The sequence below is a fragment of the Anomaloglossus baeobatrachus genome, chromosome 2 (assembly GCF_048569485.1).
Source record: "Anomaloglossus baeobatrachus isolate aAnoBae1 chromosome 2, aAnoBae1.hap1, whole genome shotgun sequence".
Lineage (NCBI taxonomy): Eukaryota > Metazoa > Chordata > Amphibia > Anura > Aromobatidae > Anomaloglossus > Anomaloglossus baeobatrachus.
Window position 1 is genome coordinate 673,295,440 of NC_134354.1, and position 26,226 is coordinate 673,321,665.

The 26,226-nt window shown below is 42.6% G+C and overlaps 1 protein-coding gene across 4 annotated transcripts in view; it reads right to left on the bottom strand.

Annotated features, from left to right (window-relative positions):
* SCN8A (sodium voltage-gated channel alpha subunit 8) overlaps positions 1-26,226 on the bottom strand; it is a 335,228-nt gene that overhangs the window by 123,599 nt on the left and 185,403 nt on the right. For 2 of the 4 annotated variants that reach the window (XM_075337138.1, XM_075337136.1), the window contains exons 6-8: positions 21,156-21,247; positions 11,087-11,308; positions 1,215-1,278 (exon numbers count right to left, since the gene is read on the bottom strand). In XM_075337138.1, coding sequence (XP_075193253.1) covers positions 1,215-1,278; positions 11,087-11,308; positions 21,156-21,247 — 378 coding nt within the window. Of the gene's footprint in view, positions 1-1,214; positions 1,279-11,086; positions 11,309-21,155; positions 21,248-21,361; positions 21,454-26,226 lie in introns of all 4 variants that reach the window. The other 2 variants (XM_075337139.1, XM_075337137.1) reach the window with 1 other exon arrangement.

The following is a 26,226-nucleotide window of genomic DNA, read 5'->3' on the forward strand; positions in this document are numbered from 1 at the left end:
TTTTTTAACGCAGGTGCACTAATCCTTCACTCTTAAGAAATTTCTTAAGAAAAATCATTTTTCTAGTGCGAACATAGCCTAAGTGTTCAATAACTCTGAAGAGGCACCTAAGGGGGATTTAGGCATTGTTCAATGTTTAATGGGTTACCGGTATAATGTAGGACTGGACAGGCCCTACAGGGATGGATTTTGTAATCTCACTTCCACCCCCTTGTGAAAAAATCAGGAACATGACCGCCTCTATTATCTCAATAACTGATAGGGTATATGAAAATAGGATTTCTAAGCTAGACATTAGAGAGTTCTTAAGCTTCGATAATACTGTACAAATTGAATGGATTATTTTTTGTGACTAATACATTTGACAATATGTGAATTTTATACATTAAAGGGAACCTGTCAGGTCAAAAAAGCGTTCTGACCTACAAGCAGCAGCCTGTGTGAGCTATTAACCCCTTCCTACCCATCCTTTTGTTATATTGTGGAATATGAAAGTAATAAAATAACGTTTTATTACTTTCATATTCCCTATGTCAATAGCATGGGTCTCTAGCCCCACGGGCGTTTATATGCTTTCCATGATATTGTGGGCATGATACCATAGATTTACATCAGCGACGTGAGCGTCGCTACTTTCGAATCTCGCGTGCGCGCGCTTACCATTCTCCCACTTCATCCCGGCGCTTGCTTCTCAGCTTCTGACGTGCACTGCGCATGACCGCAATCGCAGGAGTCTTCTGAGCATGCGCAGTGCGCATCAGAAGCCGACCAGCAAACATCAGGATGAGGCAGCGAGAATAGTAAGTGCGCGCACGAGCAAGATTCTAAAGTAGCGATGGTCACGTCTCTGATGTAAATCCATGGTATAACGCCCACAGGAGCATGATACCATGGAAAGCATATAGACGCTCATGGGGCTACAGGCCCTGCTCATTTACATAGGGAATATGAAAGCAATAAAACGTTATTTTATTACTTTCATATTACACAATATAACAACACAGGGATAGGTTGGAAGGGGTTAATAGCTCACACAGGCTGCTGCTTGTAGGTCAGAACGATTTTTGACTTGACAGGTTCCCTTTAAAGGTTGAAAGAAAATTACTTCTGCAGAAAATCATTCATATTTTTGTTTTACACAATGTCATGTCACATCAAGTCTCCTGTAAGATAAAATACAAGTCTGTTTACTTCAATCATGTCAGGCTTCTTACCCAGCATCCGTGCCATTGCCACAAAGTATTGGATCCATGGCTCCATGTAATGTATAAAAGTTTGCTGAAAAATAAATTGGGGGGGAAAGAAAAAAAGAATAAATCAATTATTGAATATATAATGTGTGATCCACTAAAAGTCAAATGTCTAACTAATATGCATTAGGATACTTTTACTCATTGACACAAATAAAGAAACCAATATATTATACAAATGTGCACTAAAGACGACTGACTCAAGCCTAAAGGCCGCTTTACATGCTACGATTTGTCTGACAATATGTCGTCGGGGTCACGGTTTTCGTGACGCACTTCCGTCATTGTTAGCGACGTCCTTGCGTGTGACACCTACGTGCGACTCCGAACGATCGCAAATAGGGTAAAAATCGTTGATCGTTAACACGTCGTTCAGTTTCAAAATATTGTTCATCGTTTGGAACACAGCAGACATATTGCTACGTTTGACACCCTGCCAATGACGAACAACATCCACACGACCGCCTTGGTGAAACAATATATCGCTGAACGATGTAGTGTCGTTTGTGAGATGTGTACGTGTGACCGCTACAAAACGACTAATGTGCGATCTCGGCAAATCGTAACGACGATCTGGGCGTGTCACATCGCTAACGAGATCGCTAGCGATATTATTGTGTGTAAAGCAGCCTTTACACAAGGCTCTGTTCACATCTGCATTAAAGAATTCTGCTTTTCTAGGAACAAGGAAACTGAGTTAATAATGTGGTGAAATCATTAGTTACAGGATGGATGCAAACGGACCATACTGACTATAATGGAGATCATATGGATCAGTTTCAGTGTCCAGATGGATTGCCTTAAATGTTGTGTCTGAAGTGCCTTAGGCTGCTTTCACACTATGTTTTTTTAACATGCGTCATGAACGTTTTTTTGCTGCAAAAGCGGATCCTGCTTTTACAGCAAAAAAAACGCATGCAAACGCATGTGTTATTTTGCAGGATCCTGTCACTTTAAGTTTATGGGCGGGCATTGGAGTCATGTGATCGGGAGTCAGTGGAACTGAACGTGATAGACTGGGAGCCGGCTCGTAACCAAGGTAAACATCGGGTAACTTGCTTGGATACCCGATATTTATCTTTGTTACGAGCGTCAGCAGATGCTAGGATCCGGGCTCCCTGCACACTTAACCAACGTAAACATCGGGTAACTAAGAGAAGCGCTTTCTTTGGTTACCCGATATTTATCTTGGTTACGAGTGTCTGCAGCTCTCAGGCGGGGGAGAGAGAGGAGAGGGAGGGGAGAAAGGGAGGTGGGGAGAGACAGAGAGGGAGGGGGAGAGAGGGAGGGGGAAAGAGGGACTGATCACCCAGGCTGGTTTCTGGGCATGCTCAGAGCAAGCAGGATCCTGTCTATCAGCATGCCAGCGTTCACATGCGTTTGCGTGCAGTATAGTCAGGATCCAGCAATTTGCAGTATTTGGACGCAGCTCAAAAACACTACAAGTAGCGTTTTTGAAAAATGTTAAAAAACTGCAACTCGCTGGATCCTCACTATAACGCACGCAAACGCAGGTGAACGCAGGTTGACGCAAGTCCATTGCAAATGCATTGAAATGAAAACGTATTTGCACTGGATCCGCTTTTGCATTAAAAAAACGTTCATGACGGATGTTAAAAAAACGTAGTGTGAAAGCAGCCTTAAGGCCCCGTCACACTAAGCAACATCGCTAGCAACATCGCTGCTAACGAACAACTTTTGTGACGTTGCTAGCGATGTTGCTGTGTGTGACATCCAGCAACAACCTGGCCCCTGCTGTGAGGTCGTTGGTTGTTGCTGAATGTCCTGGGCCATTTTTTAGTTGTTGCTGTCCCGCTGTGAAGCACGAATCGCTGTGTGTGACAGCGAGACAGCAACAACTAAATGTGCAGGCAGCAGGAGCAGGCTTCTGCGGATGCTGGTAACCACAGTAAACATCGGGTAACCAAGAAGCCCTGTCCTTGGTTATCCGATATTTACCTTTGTTACCAGCCTCCTCCACTCTCACTGTCAGTGCCGGCTCCTGCTCTGTGCACATGTAGCTGCAGCACACATCGGGTTAATTAACTCGATGTGTGCTGTAACTAGGAGAGCAAGGAGCCAGCGCTAAGCATTGTGCGCTGCTCCCTGCTCTGTTCACATGTAGCTGCAGCACACATCGAGTAATTAACCCGATGTGTGCTGTAACTAGGAGAGCAAGGAGCCAGCGCTAAGCAGTGTGCGCTGCTCCCTGCTCTGTGCACATTTAGCTGCAGCACACATCGGGTTAATTAACCCGATGTGTGCTGTAACTAGGAGAGCAAGGAGCCAGCGCTAAGCATTGTGCGCTGCTCCCTGCTCTGTGCACATTTAGCTGCAGCACACATCGGGTTAATTAACCCGATGTGTGCTGTAACTAGGAGAGCAAGGAGCCAGCGCTAAGCATTGTGCGCTGCTCCCTGCTCTGTGCACATTTAGCTGCAGCACACATCGGGTAATTAACCCGATGTGTGCTGTAACTAGGAGAGCAAGGAGCCAGCGCTCAGTGTGCGCTGCTCCCTGCTCTCTGCACGTGTAGCTCCGTGCGGTGGTAACCAAGGTAAATATCGGGTTGGTTACCCGATATTTACTTTAGTTACCAAGCGCAGCATCTTCCCCGCGGCGCTGGGGGCTTGTCACTGGTTGCTGGTGAGCTCACCAGCAACTTGTGTAGCGACGCTCCAGCGATCCCTGCCAGGTCAGGTTGCTGGTGGGATCGCTGGAGCGTCGCAGTGTGACATCTCACCAGCAACCTCCTAGCAACTTACCAGCGATCCCTATCGTTGGGATCGCTGGTAAGTTGCTTAGTGTGACTGGACCTTTAGGGAGCCCATTCCATGCTGTAGGGAATTTGTGAGCAGCTATTGTCAAGCTATTTATATGTGCATGAAGCTCTTTCAAAGAGTCTCGTTAAGGGGGTTGTCCCACAAACTAAGTACATTTTAATCAATAGATCTTGTGAAAATTATTATTATTCCATTTGAATATCACAAACATTTTTGAAAACAGGCAGGAAAATGTTTTACCTCACAAAACAGTGTAAAACAGTACTGTGTTCTGTGTACCCAGGGCCGCCATCAGGACATGACAATCATGACTGGTGTTTGGGGCCTGGTGAGGAGGGTGGCCTGGTTAAGCATGGGGTAATTACTTAGCTTTATTAAGCACCAGGCCCAGGCCGAGCCCTTCTCTTCACCAGGCCCCAGTCACAGCCAAGCAGTCTCACAAACTTGTGAGACTGTTTGTATATTGTTTATATTTACTTCTGAGCACCGACTAACGGTCGAGTTAGGCCTCTTTTTTGACAAGTCATAGCCAAAGCAGAGGGGCCTGGCCGTGTCATTTCAGCCACTACACATGGCTAATTTGCATTGGAAGCGCTTCAGGGGCATCGCATGCAAATTAGCCATATGGTGGGGACAGGGTCAGTGGAATAGAGCAGGGCACCAGCACGTCATCCCGCGGCCCAGCATGCAGCAGAATGATGAGGTCATCACTCTGCAACCTCATCACATTGCTACAGGGCCGGCAATGCAGAGCCACGGAGGTGGTGAGGACAGGGCAGCTGGTGGGGAAAGGTAAGAGCTCCATGAGCTGAAGACAGGAGCGGGACTATTGCCGGGGGTGGGGGGGGTGCCGACCCTACTCCCTGCCTTGCTTCAGCTGGATGTGCATTGGAGGGCACACATCCAGCTGAAATGCATCACAGCTCAGAGAGGACGCCCAGCGACGTGGTAGCTGGGGAAGGTGAGTAAAATATTTTTATGTTTTGGTTTTTTTTTTCATTTTTACGGCAGACAAATGTAACAGGAGAGGCCCAGGAAGGGGAAAACATATATATACCAGAAGGAAGGCATATATACCAGAAAGGGCACATATAAAAAAAGGAGGACATATATACCAGGAAAGGGACAAATAAACCAGGATGAGGGCATATATGCTAGGAAGGGGGACAAATAAACCAGGATTGGGACATATATACCAGGATGGGCCCAGGAGGGGGACATGTATACCAGGAGGGGGGACATACATACTAGGTAGGGCCCAGGATGGGGTCATATATAACAGGAGGAGGACATATATATCAGGAGGGGCCCAGGATGGGGATATATATATGTTTTTCCAAAAGTGTCAGTGAGATTGGAAGGTTGGAAGGGTAGAGGTGGAGCTGGGGTGGAGCTTGGGCGAGGTCTCAAGGGGGCCCAAAAATGTTGTGAGTATGGGGCCCTGAAATTCCTAGTGGCAGCCCTGTCTGTAACCTCTTCTTTTTGCATCCTTCCCTGCCCAGGAGCTTTGGTATGATCAGCCCATGTACCTATATGGTCAGACTCAGCCATTACACAGTACATTGCAGCAGCGCATTTAGAAGATTATCTCAGCACAGGATCGGTGGAAATTCTTTTTATTCCAAGATTTATTGATTAAAATTAATTTTAAAATTAACTTTGTTCATGGGAAGATCCTTTAAAGATGTAGCCGCTTCAAGAGGTTTCACCGTATTCAGAAAATAATCCACACATGATTTTCTAATTAGGAATAATATTATGATAAAAAGGTAGAGATTCAATTTAAATGAGTACTCCAGAAATTGAAACAAAAATAAAGGAAATGTCATTCTAAATAAATTCCTAAAATACAATTAGCAAATCACACATTAGATTTGTCTGAGGAGCAGTGATGGATGGACCAAGACTGTAAAAGTCCGGATCCGTGCAGGTTCAAAAGTACCCGAGTGCTGGTCCCAGAGTTCTCGGGGAACTCTGGCTAAAAATCCGGGTTCGGCAACTCGGGTAATACCTACGGAGACTCCGGCATGGCTGTACACTGCTTCCAGGTCGCTTATTCGACTTCCTGGGCTGCTCATTAACATCATGCATATGCACTGCTTTCCCCGCCCACAAATACTCCCGGTATCTGTGATTGGTTGCAGCGCCTCCACCCTGTGTGACTGCGTGTCTAACTGCTTTCAATCAGAGGTGCTGTCTGCATCTATACTGGTGTAAAAATAAATAAATAAAAAACTGGCGAAGGGTCCTCACATCTTATGATAATCAGCACAGATTAAGCATACAGCTACAGGCTGCAGCCCCTAGTCTTGCACTTATCTTGGCTGTGTATCAAAATAAGAGGAACCGCATGCGGCTTTTTTAAAAAAAATATTTAAATAGATCATTTTAGAAAACCGGTGTGTGGTCCCCACAATTTTGATACCCAACTATTATAAAGCCTGACAGCTAGGAGCTGGTATTCTAAGGCTGGGGAGGCCCATGCTTATTGTGCTCCCCAGGCTAAAAATAACAACTTGCAGCCACCCAGGATTGTCACATCCATTAGATGCGACAATCCCAGAACTGTACCCGGCTCATCCCAATTGCCCTGGTGTGGTGGCAATCAGAGTAAAAAGGAGTTAATGACAGCTTACAGCTGCCACTAAGGCCTAGATTAGTAATGGGAGGTATCTATGAGACCCGGCCATAACAAAGCCGTAAGTGAAGAGAAATAAACAAACACTGAAAAAATCCTTTATTTCACATATTATTTAAAACAAAAAAAAAGCACTCTCTTTCACTCCTTTATTAACTCTCAAAACACCCAGGTCCAACATAATCCACATGAGGTCTTATGACAATTTAAGCTCTACTATATCTGAAGTGACAGCATGAAGTCATAGAATATGATTGCACGCTGTCAGCTTCAGGCAGAGAATGATTGAGCTGCGTGCAATGAGCAGTGATGTCAGTTAGGTGTTTTGCAGTTACAGCTGAATGTTCCCACGGTCCTTTATCTGTGACCGCAGGTAACCTGACCTCAGGTGACCTCACTGAACTGAGTTACCTCACCACAGGCGAGGTCACAGAGTTCACAGACCTTCATCTCCTGGCAGAAACCGCGGATTTTTTGCCAAGAAATGCAGATTTGGTGCTGAAAGTTCTACAGCATATTGCTGCACCCAATCTAACCCTCCTAGAGGGTATATGGTGTAAAAATTCAGCAAATCTGCATCTCTTGGCAAAAAATGCACAAAAATAGTTTTTACACCGTTTCATTGCAGCTTTCTGCTAGTAGGTGCAAATTTGGCACTGAAATGTCTGCACCAGATTTAAGAACTAAATTTGCTCCTTCCTGAACTAAATCTACACATCCTGGCATAAAATATGATGTATAAATTTGAGCACCAAATCTGCATCTCTTGGGAAAAAGACGAGGTTTTCTACGAGGAGACACAAGTCTATGTACTCAGTGACCTCACCTAAGGTGAGATCACTGAGTTTCATGAAGTCACCTGAGGTCAGATTACTTGCGGTCACAGGTGGAGGACCGTGGGAAACTCCAGCTGTGGCCACATAAACCCTGAGTAACGTCATCACTCATCGTTGCAATTCATTCTCTGCCTGAAGCTCACAGCGTGCAGTCCTATTCTATGCCCGAGTGCTGTCACTTCAGATGTAGCACAGCTGGGATTGTCATGGGACCTGGGTGTTTTGGTGGTTAATAAAGGGGTGAAAGAGGGTGGGTTTTTTGTATTTTTTTTCAAATAAAGGATTTTTTCGGTGTTTGTATTTATTTCTTTTCATTTACAGATTAGTAACCGGAGGTCTCATGGACTCCTGCCGTTACAAATCTATGGTTTAGGGGCAGCTGTGAGCTAACTTTAACCCCTTATTACCCCGAGTATCACCGCACCGGGGCAATCGGGATGAGCCGGGTAAAAGTTCCAAGATTGTTGCATCCAATTAATGTGCCAATACTGGGAGGCTAATAAGCATGGGCCACCCCAGCCTGAGAATACCTGCTTCCAGCTGTCAGTCTTTATCATAGTTGAGTATCAAAATTGAGGGGGGGAAGAAGCGCATGCTGTTTTTCTAAAACTATCTATTTAAATAATTTTCTTTAAAAAAGCCACATGCGGTACCTCTTGCTTTAATACACAGCCATGATAAGTGCAAGGCTCGATATCATAATTAGGGGGGGAGTCCTTTGCCAATTATTTATTTTTACGCCAATCTAGACGTAGACAGTACCTCTGAACGCAACTAGACACGCTGTTACACAGGGTGGAGGCGCTGTCTGACTTCAACCAATCACAGTTGCCTGGACTACTGGTGGGCAGGGAAAGCAGGCTGGGGGGGCAATAAGCATGGGACTCCCCAGCCTGAGAATACCAGCTCCCAGCTGTCAGGCTTTATCATGGCTGGGTATCCGAATTATTATTTAAATAATTTAAAAAAAAAAAGTCTGTGGTTCTTCTTATTTTGATACATATCCAAGATAAGTGCATGGCTGGGGGCTGCAGCCTGTAGCCGTATGCTTTATCTGTGCTGGGGATCATAATATGGGGGGACTCTACACCAATTTTTTTATTTATTTTTATACCAATCTAGAGCTGCAGACAGGCAAAGGCAAAAAAAACTGTCCTAGAATATTAATTGTACTGGTGCCTGTGAGCATGTGCAGTAGGAACCTCAGCTACTGTGACCTGGAGATATCCTATACTATATACCATCAAGTTACTTTCAAGCACATCAGCCACTCAGAATTCAGAAAGAAAGGATGGGTAGTAGTGTGAACAGGCTCTTCTCACCTCAGCACCCCTGGAATCTTTAGTATAACATCAGTAAGATAGCATGGACAGCAGTGTGAGCAGCCTCTTCTTTTCTTAGTGCCCATGCCACCTTTAGTATTAGATAAGATAGACAGAGTAGACAGCAGTATGAGCAGCCTCTTCTTACCTCATCACCTTTGGTATCTCCAGCATTAGATTGGAAAGACAGGGTGAACAGCCTCTTCTTACCTCAGTACCCATGGTATCTCCAGTATTAGATCAGAAAGATAACGTTGACAGTAGTATAAGCAAACACTTCTTATAATATCTCCAGTAAAAGATTACACAGGGTGCAGAGCACTGTGAGTTTCCTCATTTTACACTGCATCCCTGGTATCTTCAGATATGATGGCAAGATTGACAGCAATGTAAGGAGTCACTTCCTAGATCAGCAGCCCTGGTATCACCATTATTACATGAGAAACACAGGCTTGACAGCAATGTTAGCAGTCTCTTCTAACCTTCCTGGTATCTCCAGTACTAGATTAGAAAGTCAAGGTGGGCAGCGGTGTGAGCAGAATCAGCCCCATTTTCTCTTCTGCCTTCACTGCTGCGAAGAGGTAGTTCTGTTGAATTCTCTAGGACTTGTGGTGGCATCCAGGCAAGGAATTTTGGGGGGTTAATTCTATCTTTCTATAGTATTAATTCTCTACCATGAGCACTGGGAAAGGCTTCTTACTATATAAACTTCTGAATTCCTGTTTCCCAGTTATAAGCTTTGCTTTACTTGACTTAAACCCCTGAATTCTGCTCTTTTTTGACTACACTTCTGCTTGACAATTTTGCTATTTATTCTCACTTCTTCATTGGAATGTGTCCTTATCATATCCCACTGGACTGCTCCACCAGTCAGCAGCAACTCTGTGGACACAACCAAGAGTCCCAGTGTAAGTCCAAATCCCTGTACAGGTTTTAAAGTATGAGGCCAGGGTTCCTCTGGGACTTGATACGTGGAGTGGCTGGTGCAAAAGCTGTAAGTGGGAATCCTATTTAGAGCTGCTAGGTGACCACAGAGCTACATTACACTTCTTACTTTAGGACCATTGGTATTTCCAGTCTTAGATAAGAGAGCACATATTATTACACATGAAGGATGAGGGAGAAGATACCAACCACACATGCTCACTGGCACCTCTCCTGTTAACATTTTGTGAAGGTTTTGTCTGTATAGGTGGTCATTTTAACGCCATAGTGATAAACTCCCTAGACAAAGTGACTGTGATCTGCTAATGAAAAGTTTTTAGGTATTTATTTATAATTACAATTTCTTCCACATACAATCTGCGTTCTGACCTATCAGCAGACGCATGTGTGCCCTAATTACACCTCCCTACCCATTCCTGTGTTGTAAAATTGTGTAATATGAAATTAATAAAAAACGTTTTATTACTCACATATTTCCTATGTAAATAGCAGAGCTCGTCACCCCATGAGCGTCACATTGCCCTGTGGGCGTTTGCATACTTTCCATGGTACCATGCCCCTGTGGGCGTGATACCATGGATTCACATGAGCGACGTCCCCCATCGCTCCTTCAGATTCCCTGCGTGTTTGCACCTACCATTCCTGCAGCCTTTGCCGGGTGTTCACTCGCCGGCTTCAGACGCGCTCTGCGCATGATCAGACTCTTTTGATCATGCGCAGAGCGCGTCTGAAACTGACAATGGGTAACTCGGAAAAGGCTGCAGGATTGGTAAGTGCGCAGGATTCTTAAGGAGCGACGGGGGACATCGCTCATGTGAATCCGTAGTATCACTCCCACAGGGGCGTGATACCATGGAAAGTATGCAAACGCCCATAGGGCGATGTGACGCTCATGGGGTGACGAGCTCTGCTATTTACATAGGAAATATGTAAGTAATAAAAGGTTTTTTATTACTTTCATATTACACAATTTTACAACACAGGGACAGGTAGGGAGGTGTAATTAGGGCACACGTGCGTCTGCTGGTAGGTCAGAACGCATATTGTATGTGACAAGTTCCCTTTAAGGGTGATGTCATGTCATCATCTGCATTCAATGGGAGTTAACTGGTTGTCATAGAAAATTGGTTTTGTCTACCAACTAAAATGTGACGCTGTGTCAGAGAGGCCAAAAATGAATCTGTAAAGAGTGTCTGTATATTGAATCCATTCCGCTGTCACCACCAGTGAACTCTTATAAAAGCAATCATACATTCACAAACATTACACATAAGACATGCACGGATTTTAGCATAGACACTGTACTACATACTGTCATTTTTTAGATATTCTTCAAAGTCAAACCCTTTGCTGCCATTGGCCAAATACTGTTCCGTCACATCGATTGGCCAAACAACGCACTTCCGCCTTAAGTGACCCATGAAAAGCTGTAGACCGATTAAAGCAAAGACACTGAGGCAAAACACTGTCAAGATCATGACATCTGACAACTTCTTCACAGACTGAATAAGGGCACCCACAATGGTTTTCAGACCTGCAGAAGAAAAGGCAAAGAGACGCTTTTAGATGTTGCACTTCTGTATGACTTCAATCAAGCAAAGAGAATTAAACACAGCAAATAGCAACTCTATGGATATTGGGTTTTCTTGCCCTATATCTGCTGTGTAAGATACGTTTCTTCCAGATGTTCCCACTGTTATAACAGACAGATACAATCTATTGTACCTTATGGAAACCTACATATTAAGCTACATGCTGGCCATAATGAAAAGTGTATACTCTAGAGGAAGTAGTCTGCTTTCAGCAAATAAGTGTTATTCAGATAATATTGGAAAGTTACACAATTTCTAATATACAGTATATATCCATTTATATCTCTTCTCACAGTCATTCTATCAAAACATTATTTGTATTAGGGTCAAAGAATGAAAATGTGTCCCGGTCATGTGACGATCGCGTGGGTTCTCGGAGCGTGGTTCTGTTAATCGTACAGTAACAAGCCGTGCAGTTCTGTAACCATTACATGACCAGAAGAGATCCTAACTAATAGAAGTAGCATAATCAATGATGCTTCATATTCAATGACTGGAAGCACAGATAGAGGATATACTGGAAAATTGGGTAACTTTTTATTATGCAATAGATTATTTTTCTTTGCTGAAATCATAGCATCATTCCTCAGTTATCCCCTGTCTATAGTAAATGGGATGACTTACTGATCATCGGGGGTCCGACTGCCGCGACCGCTAGAACGGGGGCATATAATGCCGCTCTACAGAGCTTCATCCTGAACTGAGCAGAGCTGCACTTGCTCTACTTCTGCTACATTCATTGTCTATAGGATTTCCGGAGTGCTCAGCTATTACCAGCAGTCCCATAGACAACGAATGGCGCAGAGTGCAAACATGCACACCTCTGCTTCATTCAAGATGGGGATCTGCAGGGCTCAGTTCTATGATTCCATACCTCCGTTCTTTGGATCGCTGGTGGTCCCGGCAGTTGGATTCCTAGCGATTAATAAGCTTTAACTTATCTTACTATCTTGGGGATAACCAATCTGTCATAAAGATTTTCCCACCTGAATAGGTGGGAAAATCTTGATGACAGATTGGTTATCCCCAAGATAACAGAGCAGCATGATGTAGAGAGAGAGAGACTCATATTCCAGCATATGTCACTTACTGAGCTGCTTGATGTAGTTTTGATAAAATCACTGCTTTACGAGCAGGAACTTATCACTAAAGGACAAGTAAAAGTGCAGGTAGTCCAACCACACCCCCACCACTGATCTATTGATGTACAATGTACACAGAAAGCTGCCAATCAGAGTTGTGGGCGGGATTATACAGAGCTCAACATTCTGAAAACTGCTAGCTCTGCAGCAGATTAAACCATAATTTTATCAAAACTGCAGTAAGCAGCCCAGTAAGTAATACATCTGTGGAATCAGGGTCTCTGCCCATACATCATGGCGCTCTCAGATGGCATATCACAAATCTGGTGACAAATTCCCTTTAACTACCCCAATTTTAAAATATTAAGTTGTGAAAGGACAGTTTGATTCTACAACTTGGGTTTTTGTGAGTCCTAATCTTGCAGAAGCTCAGCATAATTAATAACTAGAGTCAAAAGTCTATTCCATGCTTGGTCATTTCCGTATGTCTCAAAGAAAAGACATATTTAGCAATCAAAGTTATAGCTCTAAAATTATTTGCATATCATGGTCTAGAATGAGTAAATATTATTTGTAAACACTAACTGTATAAAGATTAAAACATATTCTGTTCCCACCAACTTTCCCCGACTTTGGACTTTGTCTCCGGGTATTACGGTAATACACACATTATGTCCCGCTGCAATTTTCAAGATTGGAATAGACTTTTGAAAGGACACAAAGCGGAGCCCTGCTTTATATTACCAGGTATCGTTTAAAGTGACGATGCAAAAATGTGCGCACAGCATAAGCAAAACATGCGCATTAGTCTGAACATGCTTAATTAAACAGAAAGCATTGCTGCATTTTTTTCCGCACCAAAGATTCTAGAGCCCAAAATCTGACAAAAAAAAACATATTAACACAAATAAACTGTAATGCATTCTTTGTACATTACAAATAGGAATAAAAATGAACACCTAAAACTTCAAGGACTTGGAGAACTCCATAAGTTCAGCCTGAACTAAAGGGCTAGTTAGGGACAACCGGGCCATGTGCCAATGTATAGGCTGCTTTACACACAACGATAGTGCTAGCGCCCAGATCGTTGTTACGATTTGCCGAGATCGTACATAGGTCGTTTTGTAGCGGTCACACATACACATCTCACAAACGACACTACATCGTTCAGTGATATATTGTTTGACCAAGGCGGTCGTGTGGATGTTGTTCGTCGTTGGCAGGGAGTCAAACGTAGCAATATGTCTGCTGCGTTCCAAACTACGAACAATATTTTGAAACTGAATGACGTGTCAACGATCAACGATTTTCACCCTATTTGCGATCGTTCAGAGTCGCTCGTGTCACACGCAACGACGTCGCTAACGATGACGGAAGTGCGTCACGGAAACCGTAACCCCGACGACATTTCGTCAGATAAATCGTAGCGTGTAAAGCGGCCTAAAGGAGTCACAGTGCAGAGATGTAATGCTGGGACACTGCTTGGCGAGGTTTTTGCTGTATGTTTATACAGTATGGCCACATGGATGGCAGCGAGCACCATATTACAGTCCGGTAAACATGACTGCACCACGGAGGAAAGTGTAAGGCCCATAAGAAGTGTCTGGCCAAATTTGGGCAAACCAAAATTTATGGCCCAACAATATTGACCTGAATTTAAATTATACTGCACAGCACAATGGCAGGATTTCTCATCACTAAAAAAACTTAAAAAATTAAGCATTATATCAGAGAAACCTCAAAATGGAGCAAAAATTAAAATTCGTTCCACAAAAGAAGAAATTATTTAGCTTTGTTGTCACCAAGCTTTGCCTCTGGAAAGGCATCGATCATTAAATAAATAAATTAAAAAAAAAAACAAACACAAAGCCATCAAGACCCAAAATAGGCAGGTTCTTAATGGGTTAAGGGTGAATTGTTGTTTTAAAGTGCAGTTCTTTCCTTTTGGGACAGCAACTAGGGATTCAAGAGTGTTTGCTCTTGAAGGTTTTTGTGCTTTGTCAAGCCTTTTGGTTTTAGAGCTAAGACTTGGTTTCCTGGGACTATAATATTGATGGATTTTCCTTACGCTGGGCCAATATCATCAGGTCGTGGCACAGCGCCATTCATTTAGTTGTGGCTATGCCTGGTATCACATCTCTTTGCAGCACTGCCCTACTTAACCTCTTCACGACCAGCCGATTTTGCGCTTTCCGGGTTTTTTTTGCCATTCTTCTTCCGAGAGACGTAACTTTTTTTATTTTTCAGTCAATATATTTCATGTGAGGGCTCTTTTTTTGCGGAACAAGCTGTATTTTTAAATGAAACTATGAGTTTTACCATGAGTGTACTGAAAAACAGCAAAAAAACCTCCAAATAAGGAAAAATTGCAAAAAAAAAAAAGTGCGATAGCACTATGTTTTTTGATATATTTTATTCACTGTGTTCACTACCTGGTAAAACTGATGTGTGGGTGTGATGCCTGAGGTCGGTGCGAGTTCGCAGACACCAAACATGTATAGGTTTAACTTTATCTAAGGGGTTAAAAAAAAATCAGATGTTTTTCCGAAAATAGTGGTGTACGTTTTACGCCATATTCCGTGACTCGTAGTGTTCTCAATTTTCGGGATCTATGGCTCAATTATGGCTTATTTTTTGCATCTCAAGCTGACGTTTTTAATGGTACCATTTTTGCGCAGATGCTACATTTTGATTTGTGGCGACCAAAAAACATAATTTTGGCGTTTGGATTTTTTTTGCCTCTACGCTGTTCACCGATCAGATTAATTTATTTTATATTTTGATAGATCGGGCATTTCTGAACGCGGCAATTCCAAATATGTGTATATCTTTTCTAACCCTTTCATTTTCAGTGGGGCGAAATGGGGTTGACTTGATCTTTTAGGTTTTTTATTTTTTATTTTTTTAAAACTTTTTTTTAATCTTTTTTTTTTTTTTCATTTTACTAGGTCCGTTAGGGGGCTATATGGATCAGCTGTCTGATCGCTCTGCCATATCTGCTGATCACAGCTACACACCTGTGAACAGCAGATATGCTCATTTCGTGTCTCACTCAGCTCTCGGCTGTGTGAAGCAGGAAGTGAGTCATGTGAGCTACAGGAGTCATCACATGACCCTGTGTTACTATGACAACCACCAGAAGTTACGTGATCATGTCACTTGACTTCCAGTATCGGCGGTATGTAAACGTTTACCGCGCTCGCGATTATAATGGCGCTGTCACTTATTGACAGCGCCATTTAAGGGGTTAAACGGCACGTGCGGATAACGATTTCGCTAGTGCCTGGCAGGCACACATCTCAGCTGCATAAATAAGCTGAGATGTGCGCCAATCTCCCGCTGCTGCTGCTGCCGGCAGCAGCGGGAGGTTAACATTGTGACCACTGGGACGTAATTTTACCCCCCGGGGTCGTTATGGGGTTAAAGGGAACTAATCAGCAGGATTTTCATATATAAAGTAAAGCCAGTGCTATATTGGCGCTGGGATGCTGAATGAAGGCATAGCTTTTGTTCTCAGATTGAAAGTTTTATTTCAGAAATATGTGCCACTAAAGTTCCAGCAATACACTGCTGTTTGATTGACAGGTGCAACAGGAAGGGAATATGTGGGTCGGGTCTTAGAGTCTTAAAAGATCTATAAAACATCTCTAACATAGTGTGATTTAGAAATGATTTAACTGTTGTTTCTATTTTGTAAAAAGTTTTCGAAAAATGTCAGATCTAACTGATTAATAGACTTCCATCACTTGGGCATCAGTTTATTAATTGTTTCCCAACATGTTTAGAATCAGTAAAAAACACCATGTGTCAATTATACCGAGCACATAGAGGACATTTAGTTTAGTCAATATCCCAATGAAAATGCCAACACAAACTTGCAAGGTACTTTGCAGCGTAGGGGCGCAGTTTTAGGAGGTTGGCATTTCCTCAAACTAGACACAGCACTTACCTTTTTATCCCTGTATAAGACAGTTAATGAAATATTGCATTCCTTATGTTTCATACAGCATATCAAACCAATATTTGCGAGTTACAGTCGATGCTTCAAAATTTTCACATACAGAAAGGTAACATTCATGGTTTAGCATCTTAACCATGAAATTCATTTTCACAGATCAAAATCATAGCAAATAAAAGCATGCATCAGTCATCATAAATCAGCAACATTTTTCATGGTGGGAATCAAGCTGGGATTTCATGCAAACCATTTAAACGCCAAGGCTGAGCCACATTCAGGTATGGAATTTGCCAATGCCAATTTAAAAAAAAAGAAAGTAATAATTATAAAACATGAAACATAATTCTACAACTTGCCTTTTTATGACAACCAAATCTTATCATTTTAATGAATAAAAAAAAAAAACAATCTGAAAACATAAGGAATTGAATTCTGAAATTTTGCATACTTTTTATTTTTCCAGCACTATTGTTTTAAGTGGAAACTAAAAGTTTGCTAAATAAATGAATGTAGTGTAATATATGTAGTAACGACTAATAATACAGTACACAATTACAAGACAACTACTACAGTCCTAAGTGCAAATTTGTCATCTTCGTGGTGTGAGTGCAGATATTAGCTGGACATTTCATTTAAAATACAACAAATGCATTGCCATGAATATTGAGTGAAGCTATTATGCTGCAGATATTAAGTATATTTTTATCTATCTATCTATCTATCTATCTATATATATAGTTCTGTCTATTTTGTGAATAAAAATTGGTAATAGAAGTGTAAAATTTCTTCATGTGTTAGAACCATTACAAAGTTTGGAATCAGACTACTGTGTATCTACAGTCATGGCCAAAAGTTTTGAGAATGCTACAAATATTAATTTTTACAAAGTCTACTGCTTAAGTTTTTCTAATGGCAATTTGCATATACTCCAGAATGTCATAAAGAGTGATCAGCTTAACAGCAATTACTTGCAAAGTCAATATTGGCTAAGAAAATCAACTTTAACCCCCAAAACACATTTCAACATCAATGCATTCCTGCCTTAGGGCGGCTTTGCACGTTGCGACATCGCACCTGCGATGTCAGTGGGGTCAAATCGAAAGTGACGCACATCCGGCGTCACTTTCGGCATCGTACTGTGTAAATGCTAGATGATACGATGAACGAGCGCAAAAACGTCGTTATCGTATCATCGTTGCATTCACCGACATTTCCATAATGCCGGTGCCGCGACAGGTACGATGTTGTTCCTCGTTCCTGCGGCAGCACACATCGCTGTGTGTGAAGGTGCAGGAGCGAGGAACATCTCCTTACCTGCCGCCGGCAGCTATACGGAAGGAAGGAGGTGGGCGGGATGTTTACATCCTGCTCATCTCCGCCCCTCCGCCGCTATTGGCCGCCTGCCGTGTGACGTCGCTATGAAGCCGCACGACCCTCCCCCTTAGGAAGGAGGCGGGTCGCCGGCCAGAGCGATGGTCGCAGGGCAGGTGAGTGCATGTGAAGCTGTCATAGTGATAATTTTCGCTACGCCAGCTATCACAAGATATCGTACCTGCAACGGGGGCGGGGACTATCGCGTGCGACATCGCAGCATCGGCTTGCGATGTCGCAACGTGCAAAGCCCGCCTTAGAAGGAGCAGCTAACATTGTTTTAGTGATTGTTCCATTAACACAGGTGTGGGTGTTGAGGAGGACAGGGCTGGCGATCAATCAGTCATGATTAAGTAAGAATGACACCACTGGACACTTTAAAAGGAGGCTGGTGCTTGGTATCATTGTTTCTCTTCAGTTAACCATGGTTATCTCTAAAGAAACACGTGCAGCCATCATTGCTCTGCACAAAAATGGCCTAACAGGGAAGAGTATCGCAGCTACAAAGATTGCACCTCAGTCAACAAACTATTGCATCATCAAGAACGTCAAGGAGAGAGCTTCCATTGTTGCCAAAAAGGCTCCAGGGCACCCAAGAAGGACCAGCAAACGCCAGGACCATATCTTAAAACTGTTTCAGCTGCGGGATCGGACTACCAGCAGTGCCGAGCTAGCTCAGCAATGGCAGCAGGCTGGTGTGAGTGCTTCTGCACGCACTGTGAGGCGGAGACTGCTTGAGCAAGGCCTGGTTTCAAGGAGGGCAGCAAAGAAGCCACTTCTCTCCAGAAAAAACATCAGGGACCGACTGATATTCTGCAAAATGTACAGGGAGTGGACTGCTGAGGACTGGGGTAAAGTCATTTTCTCAGATGAATCCCCTTTTTCGATTGTTTGGGACATCTGGAAAACAGCTTATTAGGAGAAGAAGAGGTGAGCAATACCACCAGTCTTGTCTCATGCCAACTGTTAAGCATCCTGAAACAATTCATGTGTGGGGTTGCTTCTCAGCCAAGGGAATCAGCTCACTCACAGTCTTGCCTAAAAACACAGCCATGAATAAAGAATGGTACCAGAATGTCCTCCAAGAGCAACTTCTCCCAACTGTCCAAGAGCAGTTTGGCGCCCAACAATGCCTTTTCCAGCATGATGGAGCACCTTGCCATAAAGCAAAGGTGATCACTAAATGGCTCATGGAACAAAACATAGAGATTTTGGGTCCATGGCCTGGAAACTCCCCAGATCTTAATCCCATTGAGAACTTGTGGGCAATCATCAATAGACGGGTGGACAAACAAAAACCAACAAATTCTGGCAAAATGCAAGCATTGCTTATGCAAGAATGGACAGCTATCAGTCAGGATTTGATCCAGAAGTTGATTGAGAGCATGCCGGGGAGAATTGCAGAGGTCCTGAAGAAGAAGGGTCAACACTGCAAATATTGACTTGCTGCATTAACTCATTCTAACTGTCAATATAACCTTTTGGTACTCATAATATGATTGCAATTATATTTCTGTATGTGATGTAAACATCAGACAAACAATTAAAAACCAGCGGGAAACAGATCATGTGAAAATATAATTTTGGTGTCATTCTCAAAACTTTTGGCCATGACTGTATATCTGTGCTCAGACATAAGCCTCAAGTAAATTGTCCCTTTCACTTTCCTGGGTCGTCAACATATGATGCTATGCACTTAAAGAGGTTGGCCACTACTTTTACATTGATGGCCTATCCTTAGGATCGGTCATCAATATCTGATGGGCTGGGGTCTGACACCCCACCGATCAGCTGGTCCCAGCAGTGGCAGCAGCCAACCACAAAAGTTCAGTTCCGGAAATGCTCAGTTCAGTTGCAGCAGCCAGACAGAAAAGCTCAGTTCCGGAAATGCTTAGTTCCAGAGCTGCCCCATCTTATGATAGGGTTGGGTCTGACCCTCCGCTGATCAGCTGGTCCCAGCGGTGGCAGTAGGCAGCCGGAAAAGCTCAGTTCTGTAAATGTTCAGTTCCGGAAAAGCTTAGTTCGGTGGCAGCAGTCAGCCAGAAAATGTGAGTTCCAGAAATGCTTAGTTCTGGAGCTATCCCGTCTTCTGATTGATGGAGTGTCAGATCCAACCCTATCAGCTGGTCCCAGTGGTGGCAGCAGGCAGCCGTTAAAGCTCAGTTCTGTAATTGCTCAGTTCCGGAAATGCTCAGTTCAGTAGCAGCAGCCAAACAGAAAAGCTCAGTGTCTTACAGGCTCAGTCCTGGAAAATGCTCAGCCAGCTGGAAAAGCTCAGTTCTGAAGTTGCACCATCTTCTGATAGCGGCCGTAACTGGCTACTGCTCATCTGCCTTCTATTGATTTGAATGAGAGGCGGATGTGCAGTTCCCAGCCTTGGCCGTTATCAGTTGACGGGGCAGCTCTGGAACTGAGCATTTCCAGCTGCCTGCTACTGGGGCGACACCTAGAGCAGCTGATAGGTCATCAGACATTGACGACCTATCCTAAGGATAGGCCATCAATGTAAAGGTAGTGGCCGACCTCTTTAAGTGGTACCATTACAACCATAATACGTCTTAAATTATTGAATAATGTTGCACAAGGATCTACTCTCGCCTCATTGGTTTTTTTTCCTGTACTACTTTCCACTTTTGTTGATTTCTTCATGGCATCGTTTTACTATCATCAATAACAGTAAAAAAAAATAAAAAATAGTGCATTGAACCTAAAATATATTTGCTGCTGTACTTTCTAAATAAATATCCAAATAAATCTATATTACTTGTACATGATAATATTTTGCAATTTACACCGATGTTTGTACACTCAAGGTCTTTTTTTATTCTTTTTTAATATTCATCTTTTTTATTAAAAATATACAGTAAAGGATTAACAGTATAATAAAAGCCCACATGTAATGAAACTGATGGGTGAAAAAAATAGGAACAGGAGAATTTTACAATATATTTTTGATTAACAAAGATCCTTATTTTATACCAGTTGTGTTGCCAAAAGGCTGACAGAATAAATTTGCTATTAATGTGAATAGTGTCTACATATGCTATAGTCAGACTACCTGTTAGGAAGCAGCTATCAAGTTTCTGCTGATGCTAGAAAAGGGGCTAGGTAAAGTGATCATTAGCTCCGTAGCCTGCACATGGCCAGAAAACTGGAGAGTACGAAATGCGTAGAGGCTTTATTACCAAGTAGAAATGTAATAATCAGTACGTTTCATTACATGTAAGAAGCTCTTTAGGATGTAGACATTATACTTGTTCATGTTATCAAAAAAAGGCAGGCTGCAAATCCTGACAAAAATGTATCTGCACCATTTTTGCGAGAGACGGAACATAACATCTGCGAGAGATCAGCCTTAGTGTTTAAATCTTTTCTCACCTGGAATGACAGAGATAGTTTTCAAAGCTCGGAGAACTCTGAATGTTCTCAGCGCTGAGACATTCCCAAGGTCCACAAACTCTGTCACATATCTGCAATAAGGGAGGTCACACACAAACACAATGACAAAACACAAAACAGCTACAACAGAAAGTACACGTCACAGGGCCTATCCAACACCTAACACCAACTGCAGGCCGCCTTACCTGGGATTACAGATATAGTTTTCAAAGCTCTCAGAACTCTGAAAGTGCGTAGAGCTGAAACATTGCCTAGGTTTACAAACTCTGTTATATACCTGCAGAATCAAATCAGAGTTACTTGTAATGGTGCGGATTGTTCCATGGAAGCCCCAACATTAACTACTCTCTTCTCAAGGGCTTGTTAATGGACCACAATGCCCAAAACGTGGCTCTCTATGAGGAAATTATTGGTAGTATGGCCAAAATGTGTATGTAAAAGCTTCCTTCCCAAAATGTATTCCATCAGCTCTTCTTTCCTAGGATACTTATGGAATATCTATTGTGGTCCTCTATTGTATTGTCAATGGGCATACAGTGAGACAGTTTTGAGATGTTCTGATAAGTAAGACTCTGAACCTTATACATATATCCAGTATATCTAAATAGTAAAATGTTTAAACATACCCCTTCTGTTAAAATGTCAGTTTTTTGTCATGTAAAAAAAAAAATCATACCAAGAAGAATAATTTCTGAGCTTTTGAATCTTTGAGTGAATAAAAAAAAAAAAATATAAGATGTGGTTGAATAAATATGCACACCCTTAGGCCCCCTTCACACGTCCGTGAAAAACCACGCACGTTTTCCACGGACGTGTCAGAGGTGCGTTTTGCCCTCCATGACCCGTGTTTACGGGCTATGTGTGTTCTCCGTGTATTCTCCATGATAACACACGGAGAATGGGAATTTTTTGCTCACCTGTCCCTGGCGTCGCTGTCCGTGGTGCTGATCTTCGGTCTCCAGCCCTGCCGACTCCCCGCTGCTGCTGCTTCCGGCCGCAGTGAAGTGAATATTCAATTAGCATAATGAGCGGCGGCAAAGACAGGAGGGCAGGAGAAGATAAGTAATATGTTTTGGGGGGTTTTCTCACAGACACATGTCCGGTGCGTGTCACACGGAACACATCTGTGTGGTCCGTGTGTGCGACGTGTGACACTCGTGATGCCGTAGAGAAAACAAACATGTCGGCGTGAGAAACACACGGACACGCGTAAGTATGGAACGGACACATGTTCCGTTCACAAATACTTACAAGTGTCCGACACTATAGGAATACCTAGGTTTACGTGTGTACGTGAGAAAACTGCCAAATACGTACCGGAGGCACGTGTGTGTGAAGGGGGCCTTAAACTAATACTTTGTTGAAGTAACCTTTGGATTTATGACACTTTCAATCATTTTGGATAGGAGCCCATCAGGTCCATCTAGAATTGGCGATCTTTGCCCCCTCTCCAAATCGGTCAGCCTGAGGCCATCTCCTGTGTACAGCGCCCTCATCAGGTTAGCCACAGATATTCAATTGGATTAAAATCTGGGTTCTGGCTGGATCAATCTAAAAGTAAGATGTTTTTCTGGCAAAGCGATTCTCTTGTTGATTTTAAGGAATTCTTAAGGGTACTTTACACACAACAATATCACTAACGAAATATAGTCTGGGTCACGGTGTTCGTGACGCACTTCCGGCGCCGTTAGCGATATCGTTGTGTGTGACTAAAAGGAGCGACAATCAACGATCGCAAAAACGTCAAAAATCGTTGATCGTTGACACGTCGCTCCTTTTCATATCATCGTTGGTGGTGCATGCCGCTGGTTGTTCGTCGTTCCTGCGGCATCACACATCGCTATGTGTGACACCGCAGGAACGACGAACGTCTCCTTACCTGCGTCCACCGGCAATGAGGAAGAAAGGAGGTGGGCGGCAGGTTCCGGCCGCTCATCTCCGCCTCTCCTCTGCTATTGGGTGGCCGCTTAGTGACACCGCTGTGACGCCGCACGAACCGCCCCCTTAAATGAGATTGTTCAGCGTCTCCAGCGACGTCGCTAAGCAGGTATGTGCATGTGCCGCTGCCGTAGCGATATTGTTCGCTACGGCAGCAATCACCTCCATGACGAAACAGCGACGTGGGCGGGTGCTATTGCGCACGACATCGATAGCTATCGCTAGCGATCTCGCAGCGTGTAAAGCACCCTTTAGGGTTGATGTTGTGCAAAAGTTAAAATTCATCTTCATGTTTAGCTTTTTACCAGAGGCCTGAAGGATTGCGCGCAAAAGAAACTGATATTTGGAACTGTTCATGTTTACCTCCATCTTGACTATAGACCCAGCTCCAGCTGACAAAAACAGCTTGAAAGCATAATGTTGCCTCCAACTTACTTCACTGTAGGCATGACGTATTTTTGGTAATGCGTAGTGTTGACTTGGTGCCAATCAGGATTTGAAAATTATGACCAAAAAGTTCAACCTTGGTCTAATCAGACAATAACACGTCTTTCCACATGCTTTTTGTAGACTTTATGTAGGTTTTGGCAAAAGATAGCTGGACTTCGATGTTATATCTTTTTAAGAAAAGGTTTCAATCTTGCCACCCTACCTTAGAGGCCAGACAAGAAAAATATGGGAGATTGTTGTGACATTCAGTACAGAACCAACACTTATAAGCGGGTGTTCACACTTATGCAACCACTTTTTATTTCCCCCATCAAAATGATTTCAGTTTGTTTATAAATAGATTTACACTATTATGGGTGACTTCAAAGGTGGAAAATGTTCTGAAGCGATTCTTCTTAGTATGATTTTTCAAACTGGACAAAAACTTGGCATTTTAATAAGGGACTGTAATCATCTATTATTATATACACACACACACACACACACATATACATACATATATATGTATATATATATATATATATATATATATATATATATATATGTGTGCTCAGCATAACCCATGTTGACAAGTGAGGTATTAATTAACATCTCACTGACCACGAGAGTAATTTACAAAATTTTGAAATTTCAATGAAGGGCGGTACATCTGTGAATTCATGATACCAGCAATAAAATGTAGCTCCCTGACAAAAGAAGCATTCATACAGCCCCACATAAGGACACTGCAACAATATCTCACAGTAGGCACTTGCAGTTAGAAAAATTAATTTAAAAAAATGCAAGGTGCCTACAGTGAAAAAGGTAGTGGTGGTTGTCCTTATGTGAGGATGCATGAGAGCTCTAATTGTCGGGGAGCTACATTTCAATGACGGTATCATGAATTTCCAGATTTAATGCTCTCTTCTCTTGAAAGAGAAGATGCTACCATCACTTTGCGGCCTTGGTAGACGTGAACTTTCGCAATATGACAATGATCTGATTGGAACCCAACCAAAACACTTATGGGAAATTCCGAAGAGACAAGTTGGTCATCACTCTGCGTCCAGCATCAAAGCTCTAAAAAATCATTCTTGAAGAATGGAAAAAAATAGATATTGCAATATGTTCATTTCATGTTTAGAAGACTTGGTGCTGTCCCTGAAAATCATAGAGGTCATACAAAATACTAGTTGTAGTAGTTTTTTGATGTGAGGTGTATTAATTTTTTAATCAACTAATTTGAGTAAAACTTAAGATTTTGTAATGCAAGTTAGATCATTAATCTTACTTTCTTGTTATGGGTTCAAAGATGTGCTATGAAACTCAGTATTGTCACAAATTTGGAAACGGTTCTTGTATTCAGTGAGATAATGATTAAACTCTAAAGGGCCATTTACACGGTACAACATCGCTAACGATATATCGTCGGGACACGGTGTTTGTGACGCACATCCGGCGTTGTTAGTGACGTCGTAGCATGTAACACTTATAAGCGACCATAAACAATCGCAAATGAGGCAAAAATCGTTGGTCTGTGACACGTCGTTGATTTACCAAAAATCACTGTCTGGTCAGTAGCGAGGTTTTTTGTTGTTCCTGCGGCAGCACACATCGCTATGTGTGAAACCGCAGGAGCGACGAACATCTCCTTACCTGCGTCCACCGGCAATGAGGAAGGAAGGAGGTGGGTGGCATGTTCCAGCTGCTCATCTCCGCCCCTCCTCTTCTATTGGACAGCCATTTTGTGACATTGCTGTGACGCCGAACGCACCTCTCCCTTGAAGGACTGATTGTTCAGCATCAACAGCGACGTCGCAGAACAGGTCTGTACGTGTGACGCTGCCGTAGCGTTAATGTTCGCTACGGCAGCGATCACCACATATCGCACCAACGACGGGGGCGGATGCTATCGCTCGCAACATCGCTAGCAATTGCTAGCGATGTCGCAGCGTGTAAAGCACCCTTTACTCTTCAGAGGGGGTGTACTCATTCATGCTAAGCACAGTGTGCATATATATATATATATATATATATATATATATCTCTATCTATCTATATCTATATTATATATGTATATACTATGTATACATATACACATTATATATATATATATATATATATATATATATATATATATATATATATATATATATATATATATATATATATATATATATATATATATATATATATATATATATATATATACACACACACAGTGCCTACAAGTAGTATTCAACCCCCTGCAGATTTAGCAGGTTTGATAAGATGCAAATAAGTTAGAGCCTGCAAACTTCAAACAAGAGCAGGATTTATTAACAGATGCATAAATCTTACAAACCAACAAGTTATGTTGCTCAGTTAAATTTTAATAAATTTTCAACAGAAAAGTGTGGGTCAATTATTATTCAACCCCTAGGTTTAATATTTTGTGGAATAACCCTTGTTTGCAATTACAGCTAATAATCGTCTTTTATAAGACCTGATCAGGCCGGCACAGGTCTCTGGAGTTATCTTCGCCCACTCCTCCATGCAGATCTTCTCCAAGTTATCTAGGTTCTTTGGGTGTCTCATGTGGACTTTAATCTTGAGCTCCTTCCACAAGTTTTCAATTGGGTTAAGGTCAGGAGACTGACTAGGCCACTGCAACACCTTGATTTTTTCCCTCTTGAACCAGGCC